Consider the following 20329-nt stretch of genomic DNA (forward strand, 5'->3'; position numbering starts at 1 on the left):
AACACAGTTGAGGTCTCACAAAGCAAGCTTGTTATCAAATAGTTGGACTCACTGCACATAATGGAAAAAAGAAATACATCTAACAAAGAGAGACATACCATTGTAGCTGTGAATGGAATGTTGTCAATTAGGGAAGATGCCAGAGCAGAGACCCAGAGTACTAAAATGATAGCAACTGCTAGGCGTTGATCCTCGGGAACCACCTGGTATTAAGAAAAACGAAGTTACAACTCCATTTAAACTGGAAGATAACCGACATTTTTTTTCAGCTCTAGTAATAGCCTTGATATTTCTATGTGCTACTAATGGCATAATTGTACAGATTCTTCACTAAAACATCAACACACTCATTTTTTAAAAGATGATATGAATATAAAATAAATTTTTAAAAAGAAATAACTGAAGAATTTATTCACACAATAATTCTGCTGATTCAACAGAAATGTGGGAAAGGAGGCATGCAGCAAGTGACATTTCTAACAATCATATTTATGTTTCATACAAGAAATGTCCTGTGCAGCTTTAATTATACAGCTTTTTTCTTCTCTGTTTGTACATTATCTGCCTCTCTCCCCCCCCCCCGTTTATTAGTTAATTAAAACTACAGAAAAGACTTATTATTCAGATAAGATCATATATTCTGGCTTTGGAGAGGTATACACAATGGATATTGAAGACCATTCACACTGAAGGGTGAAATGCACCCTTGCAGGAATACAACCCTTCACATATCCTTCAATATGCAATGATTAGACTGTATATTTAGTAAAGCAATACAAATATTTCTCTATCTTGGGAGTGAAATAACCGTAAACATTGAAATGTACCTTTATTAACAAAGCTGTCTGTTCTCCTATATAATCTATTAAATGAAGATGAGCCAAAGCCTAAAAGAGATAAATTTAGATCAACCAATAGTATGTGAGCAAATATGCAGCTGAAAAAAATATTTTAAAGTGAATTAAAACAAATCCAACACAGTTATTTTCTCTCAAAAAGATATCAATATTCACCCTGTGTAAGGTACACATTACAACTGGGCAAGCTACTGAGAACAGTAGAAATGTCAACAGAGCCACATTACTTGTGGAATTTTGTTGCATTTGAAATGTCAACCAGATTTTCTAAAGGCACAGACATCTCATCTCCATTAACAGCACCACTCTGAGGTCTAAAGTTTCCCTTCTTCTGGAGTGGATGCATTTTGTTTGAGTATTTGAGTGCAAATTATTTTAAAGAAACCCTTGATATGAACCAATAACCTAGAGCAAATATTTCAAACTTTGGACAGTTCAGGTAAGGGCCTGAAGTTTGTGGCTTATTCCCAGCAAAGAAAGAAAAGAGGGAAAAGAAAGGGGAAAAAAAGAAAAAAAATTTCTGTAAAATAGCTTGACTCAGAACCCAAAAAACAAAAACCAATTAATGGTCACATTCTCAGCTACTGCCAAGAAACACCCAGTGCAAGTCAGGGAGATAGTATATGGAGATGCAAAGTTACATGAAGTTCACCTTTGTGTTTTTCCAGTCCAAGGGCTGTTGCGTGTACAGCTGCTCTAATTTACACTGGCTGCTAACAGTTTCAAGGAATGAAACCACATCCAAGTATTGATGCTGCCAAGGCTGATTCCCCACTCTAGCACTTCAAGTGCAGAAGGTGGAGGCCCACAAGGATTCTAAAAATTAATACTGGCCACTCCAGACTTGTATTAAACTCCCAAGGTTACAGCTTTTTTCTGACCTTGGATGGGTAGATGTTGCCACCACCCAAGTGCAAAAACTGCTTTGAGAACCCAGAAAGGCGCACTTGGGAATTCCTTCCTGTGGGGTACCCTCAAGCCCTTTCACCAGCCCCTCTGGGGAAGAGCTGAGAAACAAAACAAAGGAAAATAGCTGTTGCCACCAGCTAATTAAATAACATATACACAAACCTAAGACACAAAAATCCAATCCTGTTCTTAAGAAAAGGTAAATTTTATTCAAAACAAAAAGAAAGAATACACACATTTGGAACTTTGTCTTTTTGCTAGATTTAAAAAAAAACAAATTACATGGATTAAGCATCAGAATAGCTCTCTTGATGTCCAGCTTAAAGGTTACAAGCAAAACAAAAGCACCTGGGGTTAGAACAGAGGAGACCACAAGCCATAAAGAAATAAACAGATAAACCTGATCGCATCTTCCTAGACATTCCCTGATCTACTTACATATCTGGGGTTTTAAATGAGTAGTTTCTAGGTATGATTTGATGATTTTTCATACCTGGCCCAAAGCTTTTTACAGCATTGCTGCTCTGTCCCCCTCTCTCTGGAGAACAACAGATAGACAGACAAAGGGAAAGGTTTTTTCCCCCCAGTTTTAATAATTTCTAGCCTTCCCATTGGCCCTTTTGGTCAGGTGCCCAGTCTCTTCCTTTTACCTATGCAGAGAGACTTTTTAACCCTTTACAGGTAAAGCAAGTAGAGAACTACCACCAAGAGGGATTTATAGCTAACTGCATGGCTGGGTATCCATAAAAGGGAGCTACCTCCCATCCCCTTTCATTTATCACAGATGCAGCATAGGGATGTCCTACCCATACCACGATATTGGTATAGAGAGGGTGGAGTGGGAACTTCTACACTGCTTCTATGGCAGCAGAGGAATCCCATCTCTCTTGCATTATAGTTATCCTACAAGGGTCCACCAGCTCTGGATCAAGATTCTGAGGGCAGCATAGCACAAAGTGGCTATGTTATACCCCAGATCTGAATGTAAATGTTAAAGCAAAGAATTTAAAAAAACCCTTGTTCTTTATTTACTCCAACAGTCCAGACCAGACTATTGAACCACATATTCTATGGCAGAAGTGGAGAAATTTGGACTCCACCAAGTGAGAATACTAATAACTCAAAACAAAGAAAATCAGTGTTCTAAACTTCATTCTCTACTGCCTAGATCTTAGTTAGAGATGTGCACAGGTCGTCACACTGAATGTTTAGTTTCCAGTTTTTTATTAGGGGCCAATTCCTATCTTCAACTTTCCCCAAACTCTTCCTCTTTTCCCAGATTCTAAGCTCAGTTCTCACCGCTTAGCTCTGCTCAGCACAGAAGAGGAGAGAGGGCATTGAAGAGACAGTTATAGGTCCCTGGTTTTGCACTGGCCTGGTCCCAGCATGATTTAGAACAGTCAGGGGGCTGCTCTAACTTATGCCACTGTGGGCAGTCAGCATAATGAAGTAGACCCCTGACTTGTCATCTCCCTCTCCAGCATGTCCCATATGTCAGAATGGGATTGGGGTGCACTTTTGAGGATCCCATCTCAAGGCTCAGCAGGTCTATTAAATTTTGTTACCTAATGCTGATGTCCCTGTCTGTTACAGATACAAACTTCCTACATTTTCATAGCTTCTGCAAATTGCTGGCAGCTCCGAAGAGCCTAGCCTCTTATCGTTGTTTTTCTGTGCTAAACTAAGCAACAAATGGAACAGTCATTTGAAGCTTCTTCAGGTACATTTTCTACTACACCCTCAAATTCCAGCTGCCTTCTTACACCAAGGACCAACTGCTCAGGTGGGTTATTAAACAAAAAAAGTACATGAATGTCACAGGGAAAAGACAGCAGGCATCAAAGGCCAGTGATATGAGAGGCACAGGACACATACAATTGAGATGACCCTGAGAGAACAACCAACTCTCTCAAAGTAAACAGAACCCTCAGTCTGAGTAGCTCTAACCTTTTAGTTTACTCTCTCCATTCCCCTATTGAATCAGCATGGAGAATATTCACCATAGCTTTGAATAGGAGCAACAGGGAGTCAAACACAGTGCTGTCAGAGCAGAAGGCTACAAAAAAGTGCTACACCTGCTGTAACACAGTTGAGTCAGAGATATTAGTGTGGTTCATCTGGTAGCAGAGTCTCCTTCTGGGCCAGTAGGTTTAGCATTCAAATTCCAAACAGGAAGTTAGGCTCAAACCTAATGTCCATGTTTTTGTGTGATACTAGGAAGAATGACACTGCAATGGCAGGGGAACTGTCTTTCAGTTTTTAGGTCTATCTCTGGTGTCATCCGTGGTAGAAGGTCAAGATATCATGGCACTCCTGAAAAAGAATTGAGGATAATTGTAGTGTCCTACCTATATAATGTTCTGCATTTGAAATGAAAAACAAAATGGCAGCTAGCTCACTTCTGACTCTGGAAGAGCGAAGAATCGCTTCTGCATTTAACGTTGCAGTACCCAGAAAACAGATGACTACATCTTTCAGTTAAATTCCTCCATACACTACACAAACACCAGAAGGGAATGTTTAATCTAAACAAAAGTCTCTTTTACTGGAAAATTCAAAACCATTAAACATTTGTATTATTTTTTTAAACATATCTAAATTTGGTTTCTACTTGAGTGTCCTGTTAAAAGTTTCATATTTTTAATAAAATGTACAGAGTAGCCACGACATTAATGACATTTGAATTTATTCTTCCATGTAGCTAAGAGGCATGGCCGCCCTCAGAGATTGACAGTGAGAGGCAGCCAGCCACCCCCGGGATTGACAGAACCAGAAGGCCATGCCCTCCACACCGAAAGCAGAGGGGCAGGACAGGAACAGAAAGTATAAAAGGCGGGCCCTTTAGCGCAGTTGGGAGGCAGCTGCCAAAGGAGACGGACACGTCGTTGTAACAACCAGGCAAGGTACAAACAAATTTCAACAGGACTTTATTTTTAAAGTGGAAACCTCTTTACCAAGCTGCTGCTGCACCCTCGGTAGCTCTCATTCAGCCTCCTCAACTTCCCCCCCCTTCCTGTTTCCTGTTCTTTCAGACTCCCAACAGCCAGTGCTCCCAGTTCTAATAATTACAAGCAGCATCTAAACACCACATTCCCTCCTCTCTTAAGAAACTCTCCCAATTAAAATAAACACTGTTGTTGTAACCACAGGAACAAATATGAAACAAGACACTATACTGTTGGCAGAAATATTGCACTGAAAACACTGTAGATACTACATAACAGTCTCTAGTGCAGACAGGTGGTATTCTGGGTCTGACAGGACATCTCTGAAGCCCCAGTTCCAGTGCAACGTCTTGTTGGGTTGATACTACAGTGAAGTCATCCAGTGCAGACTGGATGTTGGCATAATCTCCTCTTGGTGTATAGGCAGGTGCAAGATAAGAAGCATTCCATATCCACCCATCAGAAAGTGGATAGGTGTAAGGTCCCTTCTTCTCTATGATTTTAAGAGGAGCTGTGAATTTATGGTCCCCTTTCTGTAAAATTCCAGGTTTTCGTATTCTAATGAAGGAAACACACTGAAACTTTGGTTCCTTAGCACCCTGCCGCTTGTCTGTGAAAGCCTTATACTTTGCTTGGTTCTGTTCAGCTATTTTTCTCATATCATCCTCAGTTGGGGCATCAAGTCGTGCCTGTAACAATCCAGCAATGTTCAGTTTAGTATTCATCTGTTTCCCATGCAGTAACTCTGCGGGTGATCTTTGCATTGTGGCATGTCGTGTAGCTCGGTATGTTTGCAAGAAATCAGTTGTGAAGGTTATCCACAATCACCCTTCCAGTTTAGCTGTTTGCAAACTCTCTTTCAAACTTCTGTTAAACCGTTCGATTTCCCCATTGGCTTGAGGGTAATATAGGGATGACCTTCTGTGTAAAATGTTCCTCTCTGCTAGAAAAGTTTCAAACTCCAGGGAAGTAAATTGACTACCATTATCTGAAACCAGTTCTCTGGGGTTACCTTCCCTGCTAAAAACTGGAGAGAGGAACTTAATTACTGTAGCAGAAGAGATTTGCGATGTAAACACTACCTCAGGCCATTTACTGAAATAGTCTATTAAAGTGACAGCATAACGGCAGTCACTTGGAGCAGTATCAAAGGGTCCTACAATGTCAATCACCACTTTTTCCCATGCAGATTCAGGAAGAGGAACAGGCTGTAATGGAGGGGTACATGTCACTGCTGTCTTATCATGCATTTGGCAAGTGACACAGGATTTTATGACTGCTTCAGTTTGAGAGTTCATCCCTGGCCACCAATACAGATCACATAGTCGGTGTTTGGTTCTGACAATTCCTTGATAAATATCATGTGCCAGGTTTATGAGTTTTGACTGTAATTCTTCTGGCACAAGTAGCCGGCATGTACCTCGTATCACACAGCCATCAAGCAAAGAAAGTTCATCCCAAACTCTAAAATAAGGCAGCAAAACTGGGTCAAGGTTTTTATGGTTGGTTACTGGGCCATCTCTTTGTCAGAAATTCCCGTAGTTTTTGTTGAATTGGACATGCTGAACAAGCAGCTTGAAATTGTTCTCTTGTAACTGCAGTAAGAGTGCTTGTAATAAGCACAACCACTACATCCTCATCCTCCAGTGGACCATGTGGTGAAGGCAAAGGCAGGCGAGAAAGGCAATCAGCGACCACATTTTGGTTTCCAGGCTTATAATCCAGTTCATAACTGAAAGAGAGTAGTCTTGCAGACCATCTAGCAATACGATATCCTGCTCTTCCCAGGCCTTTTATGGTGAACAACATCGTCAAAGGGCTGTGGTCTGTGCGCAACTTGAACGCGCGGCCCCACAGGTAAGTTCTCCATTTTTCAGTAGCCCAGACACATTGCAAGTGCTTCTTTTACGACTATAGAATATTTTCTCTCAGCATTACTTAGTGTCCTTGAAGCAAATGCAACAGTCCTCTCTGTGTTGTCCTCATGAAGTTGTGTGAGGATAGCCCCAAGTCCATAATCAGAAGCACCAGTAGTTACAACTGTGGGTAATGCAGGACTAAATAGTGCAAGTACTGGACTATGTACAATCAAGTCTTTCACTGTTTCGAAACTAGCTTGTGCATCCGTTGTCCACACTAAGGTTGAACTTCTCTGTAGTAATTCTCGTAATGGTTCAATGACAGAAGCATAATTGGGAATGAATTTTGCATACCAGGAGGTAAGACCCAAGAAGGAACGTAAGGTTTGCTAATCTGTTGGAGGAGGAACATTTGAAATTGTCAGGATATGATCTGGATCAGGTTTTAGTCCAGCCTGCGAAACTGTATGCCCCAGAAAGGAGAGTTCAGTTTTTCTAAATTTCCATAAATTTAGCAAAATATTGAGCTTGAGGCCTGCTTTGCTAATGCAGTTTAGTACAGACTGCAGGTTATTGTCATGCTCCTCAGAAGTATTTCCAAACAAGATAATATCATCCAGATAGCACTGGTGATTCTTCAGAATCAATGACATCATTTTTTGGAAGGCACTTGGGGCAGATGCGAGACCGTATAGAATACATTTAAAACAAAATAGTCCCTCATATGTAATAAATGGTGTGAGGTCTTTGCTATCTACATGCAACAACCTAGTAAAAAGAAAAGGAGTACTTGTGGCACCTTCTCTAAGTACTCCTTTTCTTTTTGCGAATACAGACTAACAAGGTTGCTACTCTATAACCTAGTCGTATGTGCTCTGCAAATCAAGAGTAGAAAACAGCTTTGCTCCATGGAGTTCTGCAAATACTTCTTCTATGTGAGGAAGAGGATGGCTGTCAATCACAATAGCTTTATTTGCCTCCCTTAAGTCCACACAAAGGCAAATGCCTCCAACCTTCTTCTGCATCATTACTATAGGTGAAACCCATTCCGAGGAGTCAATCTGCTCAATAAGGTCCTTTTGAACAAGTTTCCTAAGTTCCTTTGAAACAGCTTCCCTGACTGAAAATGGTAAGTGCCGTAACTTCTGTCATACAGGCATCACATTATTCCACATTTTAACTTTATGCAGAAATCCATAAGAACAGCCGAGTTTCTCCTCAACCTGGTGTTGGGTCCCAGCTGAAACTGGTGTGTGTTCTGCAAGAGTGCTTTGCTGAGGAAGATCAATTCGTCCATTAACTATCCTGAGATTTAAAGCGGCCAATAAATCTCTGCCAAGGATAGGCGTGCCTTTGTGGACAATGTAGAACTCTGCAGTTACACAGCAATCACCAAAAGTAACTATTGCTGGCAGGCAGCCATGTACTGGAATATGGTTTTTCAAATAGCACACCAAGTGAAGTTTGGGTTCAGTAAGAGGCACATCTTTAAAGTAATGCAAATAGATGGAATCAGATAGTATAGATACTGCTGAGCCAGTGTCCAACAATAGCTGAATAGAGTGTTATTTGCCTGAGGGTATGGCGGAAACGTTTACAGTGCACCTTATTTGTTCTGGAATATGTGCAGTACTGATTTTGTCCATGCTCAGCACAGTAACATCTGGTATTGTAACTGCATGCACCTGTTGATTGAACTGGCTGCTGTGACATACTTTAGCAAAATGCCCAATCTTTTTGCAATGATTGCACTGAGCTACTTTTGCCAGACATCCTGTGTAGCTTGCAAGGTGTTGTGGGGATCCACAGCGAAAGCATGCTTTTACTGTATTTTGTATTTGCTGATTCGGTGTTTTTTCATTCATTTTTCTCTTGGAATCGTTTGTCTGCAGTGATAGTAAACTTTTCTGCGAAGGAGTCATAGCCTGGACTGTGCCTCCAGTATCCATGCTCATTATTGTGTCTTCAGATGTAGCTGATTCAATCTAAGTAGCAATGGTTATTGCTTTTTCTAGTAAGCTGTGGTCCAAGAAGTAAGCGTTCTCTTACACGAAGCATGGTTGTTTTCTCAATGAGCTGGTCTCTAATCATCTCATCTGCCATATTCCCAAAGTCACAAGTTACAATCAGACTCCTCAGGGAAGCAATATACTGCATTATAGTCTCCCCTATTTTCTGCTCACGCTGGCAAAATCTGTAGCGATTAACTACTACATTCACTTTTGGCACAAAAAAGTTCTTTAATGCAGTGAGTGCAGTCTCATATTTATCATCTGCAAGGGGAAAAGTGTAAAATATACATTGCCCTTCTGCTCCAAGGCAGTGGATTAGCAGAGCACGCTTTCTTACTTCAGAAATCTCTGTAGCACTGATTGCAAGCAGATAAGTCTCAAACATACGGATCAAGGCAGTAAAAGCAATTGGAGGCTCACCTGGGCTTTGCAGAAAGGATGCAGGTGAGTTCAGAGGCAGAAGATCCATCCTCATTGCCAAAATGTTGTAACAACCAGGCAAGGTACTAACAAACTTCAACAGGACTTTATTTTTAAAGTGGAAACCTCCTTACCAAGCTGCTGCTGCACCCTCTGTAGTTCTCACTCGGCCTCCCCAACTTCCCCCTATCCCACTCCTTCCTGTTTCCTGTCCTTTCCAGCTCCAGTGCTCCCAGTTCCAATAATTACAAGCAGCACCTAAACACCACACACTTTCTCCCCACTGCGGATGCAGGAGCCCACTGAAGATTTCTGCTGTCCCGAGGAGGGACCTGAGCTACCCATATGGGCAGACACACTAGATGCTGAGGAGTTGCTGGAACTGCCACTCGCAGTGTACCCTGGGGAGATAGCAGACGACCCTTGGAAGGTACACCCAAGGGGGAGTATAGGAAGTGTCCCAAGGGCAGCCAACCCCAGTCTGGCAGCAGCGCTGCCAGAGATTATGTCAGCATGTTGTGGTCAGGATCCACGCTGACCTAGTGGCAGACCACTCTGCCACTGTTAGGGCCCTAGGCTGGGTGGCACTGGAGTTGGGTGGGCCTGCATTCCCCCCCGCTACCCCTCTCCTGGAATGGCAGTACTCCCCCTCCTTAGGTCAGGAGACCAGCACTTGCTGGGGTGCTCACCCTTTGCCAGAGCCCCCTACACTGTGCTTGGTGCACTGCCCTGCCCCAGGGCCTGGGCCCCTGAACTGTTCACTGCTCTACCCTGTCTGAGGGTTTGAGTCTTAGAGACAACTAATTTCCCCTAATAAAGATTGCCATTCCAGGTGTATGACAGTGAAGAGGCGTGGCCGCCCTCAGAGATTGACAGTTAGGAGCAGCTATGCAAGCCTACACTCCTATAATATGCTGTACCCATTTCAAAAATAAACTTCTCAGCATTTAGCTAACAGCAACAGAGCTGTCTCCCCAATTTTTGTAAATGGAAGAGTTTAAATGTGGATTCCACTTTTCCAATGAGCATTTCATCTGTCCCAGTTTGTTTCATGAGTTAATGATAGTATGGCTCCAGAGAGCCTGAAGAAATATTGTTTTGTTAACCATTCTTCCAATACCCACCAGTGACTAGAGAATCTATAAAAAAAGGTTCAGGGAATTATATCAATAGGAACTGCAAGATTTCAATAAATAGCAAAACTGCTTTCAACATGGTTTACTACATTACATTATAGCCACACTGTACTCAAATAAAAACATCTAAACTCAAGCTAAAACAGTAACTCAGAGAATGTGACTTGCATAAAATGCTAGTACCATAAAACTAAGGTGGCTTCAGTAGGGATCCCCAAACCTACCTAACACATTTCAGAATAGATAGCATTGGAAACTGCATGTGTGAGAGTGTATGTGAATGGGTGCACTAGGTCCCAATAGATGAATGAGTGGTGTGGTGAACTCCATAAAGCTGACTGCAACCTTTCCAATGATCAGAGCCTCCAATAATCTTTCAGGAGTTTACAGGTTCTGAACTCCTTATTTGGAGTATTAAACAAAACTAGCTGAATTATTCATGACAAATATCAGCTGCAAATTTAACCCATTTTTCTGTTGATGAATTGTTCATAAATAAATTCAGATATACACATCTATTTGCTATTTATAGTTATTTGATTATGCAAACAAATTTCAAATTATGAGTTGTTTATAAACTGCTCGTTTTTACTATTCATGGTGTATTACTGTTCATCTAAGTCATATCATGGCCTTATTTCTGCCCTATGATTGGATGATTGAAACTTTTAAAACAGAATAATGACTAGTGAATAACAAGCATTCTTGTGCATGTACAAATCACCTTGTTTGCATGTGAATGTGGGTATTCATACGAAGATCATCCCTTCTCCAAACATTTGTGCCAAACCAAAACAAAAATTTCACATCACATTATGAAATATTGAATCAAATGGGATTCAAATGAAATTGAATCAACGAGCCATTCAGAAATTGAATGCACCTCAACGTATTAAACTATTCAAGCATCACTTGCACTCAGTGATTTAATGATGATTTTCAGTGTCTCAAATTTGGTCTCGTGTGCTAGATCGCACAAACAGCTTTCAACAAATCGCAATTGAATCCTCTCAGATGAGCCATTTTGTAGCCAGGATATGGGGAAAAGTGAGATATTTTCAAACTACGATTAACTCCTGTTTTTTCTATGGCTTCTCTAAATAACTTCAAACTTGGTTAAAAAATAATTGTCTGCTCACATGGAACGCACATGCCAAGTTTGAAACTAAACCTCTCTTTATTGGAAATTAGAGAAGGGGAAGAGGACAAAATCCAGGTTATAATGAAAGTGAGACTTCACCCCAGAGCAGTTCTCCCCATTCCATAATTCTGTTCTCTATTATTATGACTAAACTATTAAGAGAAATATTACAGAACTTTCACCCCCTTCTTGTATGAGGTCTCTATTCAGGATAATGCTTGTCCCCATTATTCAAGAGCTTCTTGCAATTCTAACGTCCAGATTATAGAAATCACAGTTAAAAATAAAGGGGAATAAGTGCATTTTTGTCTGAATTCTTCTTACCTCCATTAGAACAAACAGTGCTGCAAAGAAAAGAAGTGTTGCCCATTCCACTCTGTTTAGTATCATCTCAAAATCATGGATGTCAGCTAACACTAGTAGCCAAATAGCTCCCAACATTGCAATCCACCCTGTATTAAATAAAGAGAACAGGGAGTATTTGTTACATTTTCTAGATTTGTCTAAGATGCACATTTATTTTACTAAGGACATAAAATATACAGTAACACATTTTTCATTTAAACATTTTCTGATCTATTTTTTTGCGCTGACTGTGTAGCAAGGAAATTTTACAAATCTCTTTTACAAGTATATGTTCTAGTTTTATGTAGAAACAGAAACCCTGTACAAATGTAGGAGGAGTTCCACATTTGATTAACAATCTTATGCTGTTGGGGCCACCAATGCCTGGGAGTGCTGAGGAATCAGCAAGTATGTTCAGGCTTTAGCAAGAGGCAGCATCTTGTGCTGCTGAAAAATCCACTAGTTTGCTTCACAAATAAAATGCCATCTGATAAGGATAGGCACTGAAAGGTATTCTCTGTCTAGTCCTCCTCAGACAGTACACTGGTGGCTACCATATAGAACCTCCAGGACATTTTGGCTAGAGGATAAACTGAGGAAATGGAAGGCTATTCCAGGATAGGGGGTTCTCTCTTAAAAACAGAGATAAACTATGTATACATGGCGTATGCATGTACCCACATTTACATATATACTCTCTCTATATATGTTGTTAATACAGTTAAACAAGGTGGGTGAGGTAATCTCTTTTACTGGACCAACTTCTGTTGGTGAAAGAGACAAACTTTCAAGCTCTCCCACCAACAGAAGTTAGTCCAGTAAAAGAGATTACCTCACCCACCTTGTATCTCTAATATCTCAGGACCGTCATGACTAAAATAACACAGCATACATTAGGTTTCAGAGTAGCAGCCGTGTTAGTCTGTATTCGCAAAAAGAAAAGGAGTACCCGTGGCACCTTAGAGACTAACAAATTTATTAGAGCATTAATACACTTGTACACTTCTTTTCATCCACAGATGTCTAAAAGCTCAATATTCAACCAGGGAAAACAACCACAGAATTTCCTGACTCATACTCTAGGGTTATCGTCAATATTATTTAAATGTATTCTGGAACCGTCTGTGCATGAAATGGCAATATTTGCCAAGGGACTATGGCAGGTTTCAAGCTAAGAAACTTCAGATTTCAAAGAGAATTTTCATTAGGCATGTGCTTATTTTTGCTCAGAAGGAAACTCTGCTGGATAAGGGGCCAATATTTGGATGAAAAACTAATAATCAAGTACTGCATATGATTTAGAGATACTAAGATCCTGCCACAGGGCAGGTAGATAAATAAAATGGCCTTCTAAGAGGCCACTTCTAGCTCATTGATACTGTGAAATAGCAAAATATAACAGATTGATTCCATGCACTTAAGATCTGGGGCCATTCAGGTGGTACACATGTGTTTATACTTCCCTTGTCTCCAAGGAACATAGAACATAAGAATGGCCATACAGGGTCAGACCAATGGTCTATCTAGCTGAGTACACCGTCTTCTGACAGTTGCCAATGCCAGGTGTTTTAGAAAGAATGAACAGAACAGGAAATCATCAAGTGACCCATCCCCTGATGCCTATTCCCACCATCTGGCAAACAGAGGCTAGTTTTTAAGAAAATCCAAAGGTTTCAAATTAATACCCAATGACATTCCATCTAAATTTGATTAAAAAATAAAAGTAGAAACATACAGATCAAATATTCTCTCCATTAATGAAGTTAACAAATGTTGACTGCCCTTCAATTCCTAAAGAAAGAGATCCACAGTAGTTCTACACAAATTTTCCCTTACACAGGAAATGCAATTTTTATTCTTCCAATACATATGTACTTTTGGAACTTTAAATAACATATTTCATGCTTTCAAGGGAATTTTAGATTAATTGCAATCCTTGGAACACAATGCAATTGTTGAAAACACTGCATGCATAAAAATATAGAGAAAAATTCTTTTAGTTACATAGCGCTCATTAGAATGTGAAGAAAGGTCTTTATAAAGCCAAATATTGGATCCTGATTTGAAATTTTCATTGCCTTTTAATGAATTTGTAAAATAGTAATGTATATATTATGTTACGTTCTACTCTATAAACACTTTCCCCCTTGACTAACTGCTAGCGCTTCTCTCACTGGAACCATTTTCTACCTATGAAGACATTATTGGAACAGCCATCTTGGAAAATAAAGTTCTCTCAGTACTACCAGCTTTTCTAACTACTCTCCTCCATTCCATTGGTCTCCAAAAGCCTTTCATAGGCTCCCTCTCCTCAAGCTCTCAACTTGATCCTCCATAATCTGGCTTCTGATGTCTCTACACTACTAAAACAACTCTCACAAGAATTTCCCCTTAAGCATGAGGCAAGCCTGATCTATCAAGGTTGCATGTACTTGAAGAGAGGAAGATGAAGGATTAGGAAATCTCATTTTTTTCACAATTCAACAAAAATACTTTCCTAAAACTAGCGATTAACACAAAGTGCAACATGGAGCCAAACCTCCCCAAACTTTGAGACAGCTCACATTCCAGAACTCTCCAATGGACCTAAACCTGGACCACAAATCCTCACCCCAGACTTTGAGGACATTGTAATTGAGTCAGATTCCAGATCCAAAAGTCATGACTCATTGTTATCTCCACTCACCACCAAGGAAGGAAACACCACCACTTGGCAAACAAACATATTGAGTTTGATTCACTTTCTGGTGAGAATAAGTGCCCAGCAGCAGTGGTCAAGCAGCCCAAAAGCAATGCTTATACTGCTCAGGGAGAAAGTGTGGCATAAATGGCACAAAGAAAGAGCAGGGCTGGCCTAGAAGGGGATTAGCTAGGCCAGCTGGATCCCCCCAGTGATGAGTCTCTGACAAAGCCCTAGCTGCAAAATGAAGCTGCCCTCCCAGGACTGAATCTCTAAGGGAAGGGGGCACCTTCCCCTGGAGATGAAAGCCTCTCAGTCCTGCTGAGAGTGAATCTGGACTAATGAGGGCCAAATCCATCTCCCATCTCCATGAGTGGAAATATTTGCCAGGCAGGGGAATTGGTGCAGTTCAGCAGCTTAAAGGAGGAAGGCTAGATGTGGGGTGGTGAGTCAGGCTGTATACGGATGTAGTGCCTTCCTCTACACAAGTCACCTGCATGGCATCACATAGAAGATGGGATTGATGTGGACTAAAGATTATGTCAGCTGTTGTCAAGGTGGATGTGGGATTTTGACATAATTGCATGAGCTGAAAAGTATCTACTGTGCTCCTAAAAAGCATTCCTGACCGTATTATAGCTACAGCACTCACCTGGAGTAATTTGAAATGTTGAGCTGTGAAAAACATGTAGCGGGAAATGCTCCCAGGAAAATGCTTTGAAAATGCCTGGGCATTCCAAAGGCAAGAAGTTAAGCTCTTTAGAAGTATTTATAAGCCACAGGAAGAAAAGTCCTCCAAGGTCAGGAATGCTTTAGCAGTATCTACAGAAGGGGTGAACTCCTAATCTTTGTCCATCGTATCCCTTGAGTATTGCCATTGACAACTCCATTATAGCCTTTCTGCCTTCCAAAATAAAAACAACATGTAATCTATTAATGCAAACTAAATTATTGATTAACCCCCGATTTCCTTGGTGCGATCTTCACCAGAGCTGAAGATCTGGCCTTAGTATATTTCAGTATAAATAAAGACTGTGATGAATGAATGTTTCACATGAATTGACTGATTTCTCTCTCTACTGTCTAGTCTCAGCCGCCACTGCACCACAGCGAAACCAAACAGAGAGCCGATGTTCTGTCCTCAGATAGACCTGTGCAGTTTCCATTAAAATCAACACGAGTTTTGGATTCAAGTCTAAAGGTAAAATTAGGTCCGCAAGCCCTGATTCTCCACCACTTTTGCCCCTATTGTACCCTCAACATTTATACCTATACAAACCACGCGCTAAGTGGCAGCATTTTAGACTCATATTGCACAAGTGTAACGTTTAGCAAACCTGGAAAGTTTAAGAACCCATTCTTAATATTTCTGGAGCAATCTTTGTAAATATCTTGGCATTATTTGTTTCCTCCTGCTTGTCATGAAGACAAATTACCTTAAATGTGCTATACAGAGGAAATAATTATTTGCTAATGTTTATGTAAAGTAACTGAATTGCATAGAGAACCATATTGTAACTCATTTGTTAACATTGTGCCAATGTTTTATTAGGATGTTTTTCTACAAGTTACTGCCAGTCTTTATAAACTGCATTAGGTTTACACACAAATGTTTACTACAAGACATCCTCCAGTGTGGCTTTCTTCATTCCTCTCTAGCAGATCCCAGAGAGTAGTGATAGGTAGCAGCTCCTAGCCCTCAAAAGCTTCACATGTGCAGCTGTACAGGAAGCAATATTATCACCTCTGTCTTTTTTTAAATGTATGTAGTATAGGAGACCCTAGGAAAGAAATTATTATACTATCATGCCCCCCACACACTATAATTGTGCAGATTACACACAACTTTCTATCTCTTTCTCAGAAGACGCAATCTATGTCATCACACACTGTGTTCCAGACAAAACAGAAGTGAGGAACAGGGAAACACTTCAAGGAGTTTAATCAAGACTTTGGCCATGCTCTTAAATCATCTGCCTTAAGAAGCCTCCAAGTATCACTAGACTCACCCCTAGTCCATGGAAACCAGACTGAAATGGTGCCTTCTTCCAAATCCAGCTAACCAGGAGACCACACCCACTGATACAAACCTAATAATCACTCCGTGGGTTTACTATGTTATGACTGGACTAGTGTAACTTCCTCTTCCCAGGACTGGCTGCGTCTATCAAAGTTAACTAGAAACTCCACTTTGTGTGATGCGTGGCAGACAACGTCTGGGGATGGACTAGCTATGAAGAACATATCACGTCAGGGCTTTGTGCCTTCAGTTGACTTCCCGCTTGTCCTGGCTCCAGTTTAGGGTCCATTCCCTAATCTTGAACTATTTTAAGGAACCAGGGTACTGTGGGGACTGGCTTCTCTATTCAAGACTCTCAGAGCCCATTGTACCCAACAGGGACACAGAAACTATCTGTGTCCATGGGGAAACTATCAAAGGGATGGAGGCACAGCCTTTTTGGTAACAGGTTGAGGCTCATCCTACTGGCAAGTATCAGAATGATCTTTAGTCATCACATGACATCTAGTCTTCCTATTACAATGCAAAATCCACCTTTCTACAGAAGCCCACTCACAAAAACAGAAGCTAATAACAACAAAGTGCAAAAGGAAGAAGCAACAAAGGTAGCAGACAGGAGCACAGAGAGAGAGAGAGAAGGAAAGGAAAGAGAAGAAGAAGAAACAACAGCTAAGACCTAAAAGAATGAGAACAGTGTGTCCTAATTTACTGTATTTCATTGCCTACATGGCCCCTTCTGACCTTCAAGCCTATCGTGATCATCTAGTCTGACCTCCTGCACATTGCAGGCCACAGAACAACACCCCCCACTCCTGTCACCGATTCCTAACCTCTGGCTGAGTTACTGAAGTCCTCAAATCATTATTTAAAGACTTCAAGTTACAGAAGATTCAGAATTTACACTAATTTAAACCTGCAAGTGACTTGTGCCCCAAGCTGCAGGGGAAGGCAAAAAAACCCCCAAAAAACAGGGTCTCTGCCAATCTGACCCGGGGGAAATTCCTTCTCAAAGTCACACAGGGAGAGCAATTAGACCCTAAGCCTGTGGTCAATACCTACCAGGCAGATACCTGGGAAAAAATTCTCTGTAGTAACTCAGAACCCTTCCCATCTAGTGTCCCATCTCTGGCCGCTTGGGGATTTTTGCCACTAGTAGTCGACCATGGGTCACATACCGTTGTAGGCAATCCCATCATACCATCTATCCCCTTTCATAAACTTATCAAGCTCAGTCTTGAAGCCAGTTAGGGTTTTTCCCCCCACTGCTCCCCTTGGAAGGCTGTTCCAGAACTTCACTCCTTTGATGGTTAGAAACCTTTGTCTAATTTCAAGCCTAAATTTGTTGATGGGGAGTTTATATCCATTTGGTTTTGTGTCTACCTTGGTGCTTAACTTAAATAACTTCTCTGCCTCTCTGGTATTTATCCCTCTGGTGTATTTATAGAGTACAAGCATCTCTCTCCTCAGCCTTCTTTTGGTTAGGCTAAACAAAGCCAAGTTCTTTGGAGTTTCCTCTCACAAGGTAGATTTTTCTATTCCTCTGATCATTCTCATAGCCCTTCTCTGCACCTGTTCCAGTTTGAATTCATCTTTCTTGAACATGGAAGAACAAAATAGCACACAGTATTCCAGATGAGGTCTCACCAGTGCCTTGTATAATGGTACTAACACTTCATCCTGTGACCAAACAATACACCCAAGTCTTTCGCCTCCTCTGTCACTTCCAACTGATAAATCCCCAGCGTACAGCAAAAATTTTTGTTGTTAGTCCCTAAATGCATGATCTTGCACTTTGCACTATTAAATTTCATCCCATTTCTATTACATCCTAAATGGTTTGTGTTTTAGAATACAATAGATCAGAGAGAGAGAGAGAGAGAGAGAGAGAGAGAGAAATCAGTCGTGTGTCTCTTATTTGATGGGCTGATCTTAAACTCCTGTTCTGCACAGTTACAGCTTCTACAGGATACAGTTATGTCTACAGTTTCTATTGGTTTTAGAGAAATAGGACTATCATGTAACTTTAATGTACCATGCACTCTGAAAATTCTGTGATGTCTCCTACACAGGAAGGGTGTGCACATATTCTGCACTGCCCCAGGAAAAAAAACAGAAATAGTTTTATGCTTTGGTTTATCTCACATTAAACTCCACCGAGAAAGAAAATCTTCAGAACAGAAATCTCTGATTGCAAACAGAATATTATTGCAGTCCAAAAAGAGAGCTGACTCTCTATTTTGAAAATAATCAAGGACTTGAATTAGTGTCTAGAATATGAGGAAGGAGAGCGGAAAGATAACCATGGCTGCTGCAGACTTTGCAAATGACTAATTAAGAAAAAGCTGTCACTTTTAATAACTGGGATATTGTTTGGCTTACATCCAAATTGAAAAGCTTGATAAAATGGGCATCCTTCTAAGAACCTGAAATCCTGAGAAACCATATATGCATATTAATTGTTGTAATCTGAAATAGTTTCCTTTGCATGAAAATCTTAAAGGCACATCCAGCGTTTCCATTTGTGCAAGATCCCAAGCCATCAGACATATTTGCAGTGAAGATAAAAAAATAGTATATCATAGAGGTACACACACAGAGAATACAAAGTTATATTAGCATGAGTTTGGTTTGACTGCACTGGCAAAGTCACTAGTAAATTAAGTAGATCATCCCAAACAAGTGGTGATAAAAATAATACTACGCCATAATACCATTTATTCTGAACACTTTACTTTTGGTATGTTAGAGAAAGACAGTTTTAGATATGTTTTACTGATCTTCAAAAAAATGTTAGTATGATGAGTTGCAGCCCTGTTCTTGCCTTCGAAGGGACTACTCACATGCTTAAAATTAAGCCTGTTCTTAAATCCTTTACCAGATTGAGGCCTCTTAATATTAGCCTAGCAGTATAGAGCCCAGAGGGAGACATGAAAATCTCTATAAATAACCAAAAGTATTTTTCTCTACCTAAAAATGATATGATTTGAAAGCTAATAATGTGCTAAACAGATGCTGGGTTCCATTGGCAAGCTTGGAATTTTCCCTATCCAGTTGTGTACAGATTTCATGGCTAGCCCTGTACAGCGACAAGATATTGAAATTTAAACCCATCACTGGTGAAGCTTGCCCTTTTCTAGAACTTGGGCCAGAGTAATTTTGAGTGGAAATTCCCCCATGTGAGGGAAACAGAGAAACATTTGCCTTTTTCTTTTTAAATAGTTGTTTGTTGAAGCCTAAAGGTGTGGAATTTTAGTAGTAGTCCCAGAGCAGATGAATTTTTTGCCATTGCAGGCCCATGTAGTAAATTTCGTTTATCACATGATTCTCCAGTTAGTTATATTGGTATCACCACCACATGCAGTGGGAATATGTACGTACACAGCCATTTGTGCATATAACGTGCACGCATGTGTTTGTGTATATATGTATTATACAGATACAATAGTACTTCTATATTAAGGCTGGAGTCTATTTTACAATTGAAGAAGATATTCAGCCTCTTTGTTTTGCAAGTTGAATACAGTGCATCTTTCCCAAATTTACAGCACATAATTTGTGGGTAAGGACTGCATTTTCTGTAATTTGTAAGTAAATCTGTTGCTTGGTTTATGAATTGAAATTAATTAAAAATTAGCCCTTTAAGAAAACTCTTTTCCCGTCTCTCACTTTTCGTCAGTTCCTTTCTGCTGATAAATGGCTGGTCTGTTATAATTCTCATTTTCCATATAGTTAAAACTCCCCATCAGCTAGTGATGAGTGTGCATTTAACAAAACCAGTTTGCAATTAAACACTATTATTAATGATTTTTCTCCTATCTTTTCCAGTGTATTCAAAATTTTCCTTTAGTCAAAATGACCACTATTACTCATAACTTTGTGTGTGTGTAATTTGTGCATGTGTGTGTTTTTGGGACCCACCAGGTACGTGCAAGACTAGCAAGTAATGTGTCTTCAGTGCTTTCCTTCAAGTCGTGGTACACCTGGCATGCTATTAAGTATATTAAG

General features: G+C 40.4%; 1 protein-coding gene across 1 annotated transcript in view; it reads right to left on the minus strand.

Moving 5' to 3' along the window:
- Positions 1–20329, minus strand: part of OCA2 (OCA2 melanosomal transmembrane protein) — a 275411-nt gene that overhangs the window by 94121 nt on the left and 160961 nt on the right. The window contains exons 18-20 of the mRNA XM_043492950.1: positions 11604–11731; positions 828–887; positions 99–203 (exon numbers count right to left, since the gene is read on the minus strand). Coding sequence (XP_043348885.1) covers positions 99–203; positions 828–887; positions 11604–11731 — 293 coding nt within the window. The remainder of the gene's footprint in view (positions 1–98; positions 204–827; positions 888–11603; positions 11732–20329) is intronic.

Source organism: Dermochelys coriacea, chromosome 1, assembly GCF_009764565.3.
Source record: "Dermochelys coriacea isolate rDerCor1 chromosome 1, rDerCor1.pri.v4, whole genome shotgun sequence".
NCBI lineage: Eukaryota > Metazoa > Chordata > Testudines > Dermochelyidae > Dermochelys > Dermochelys coriacea.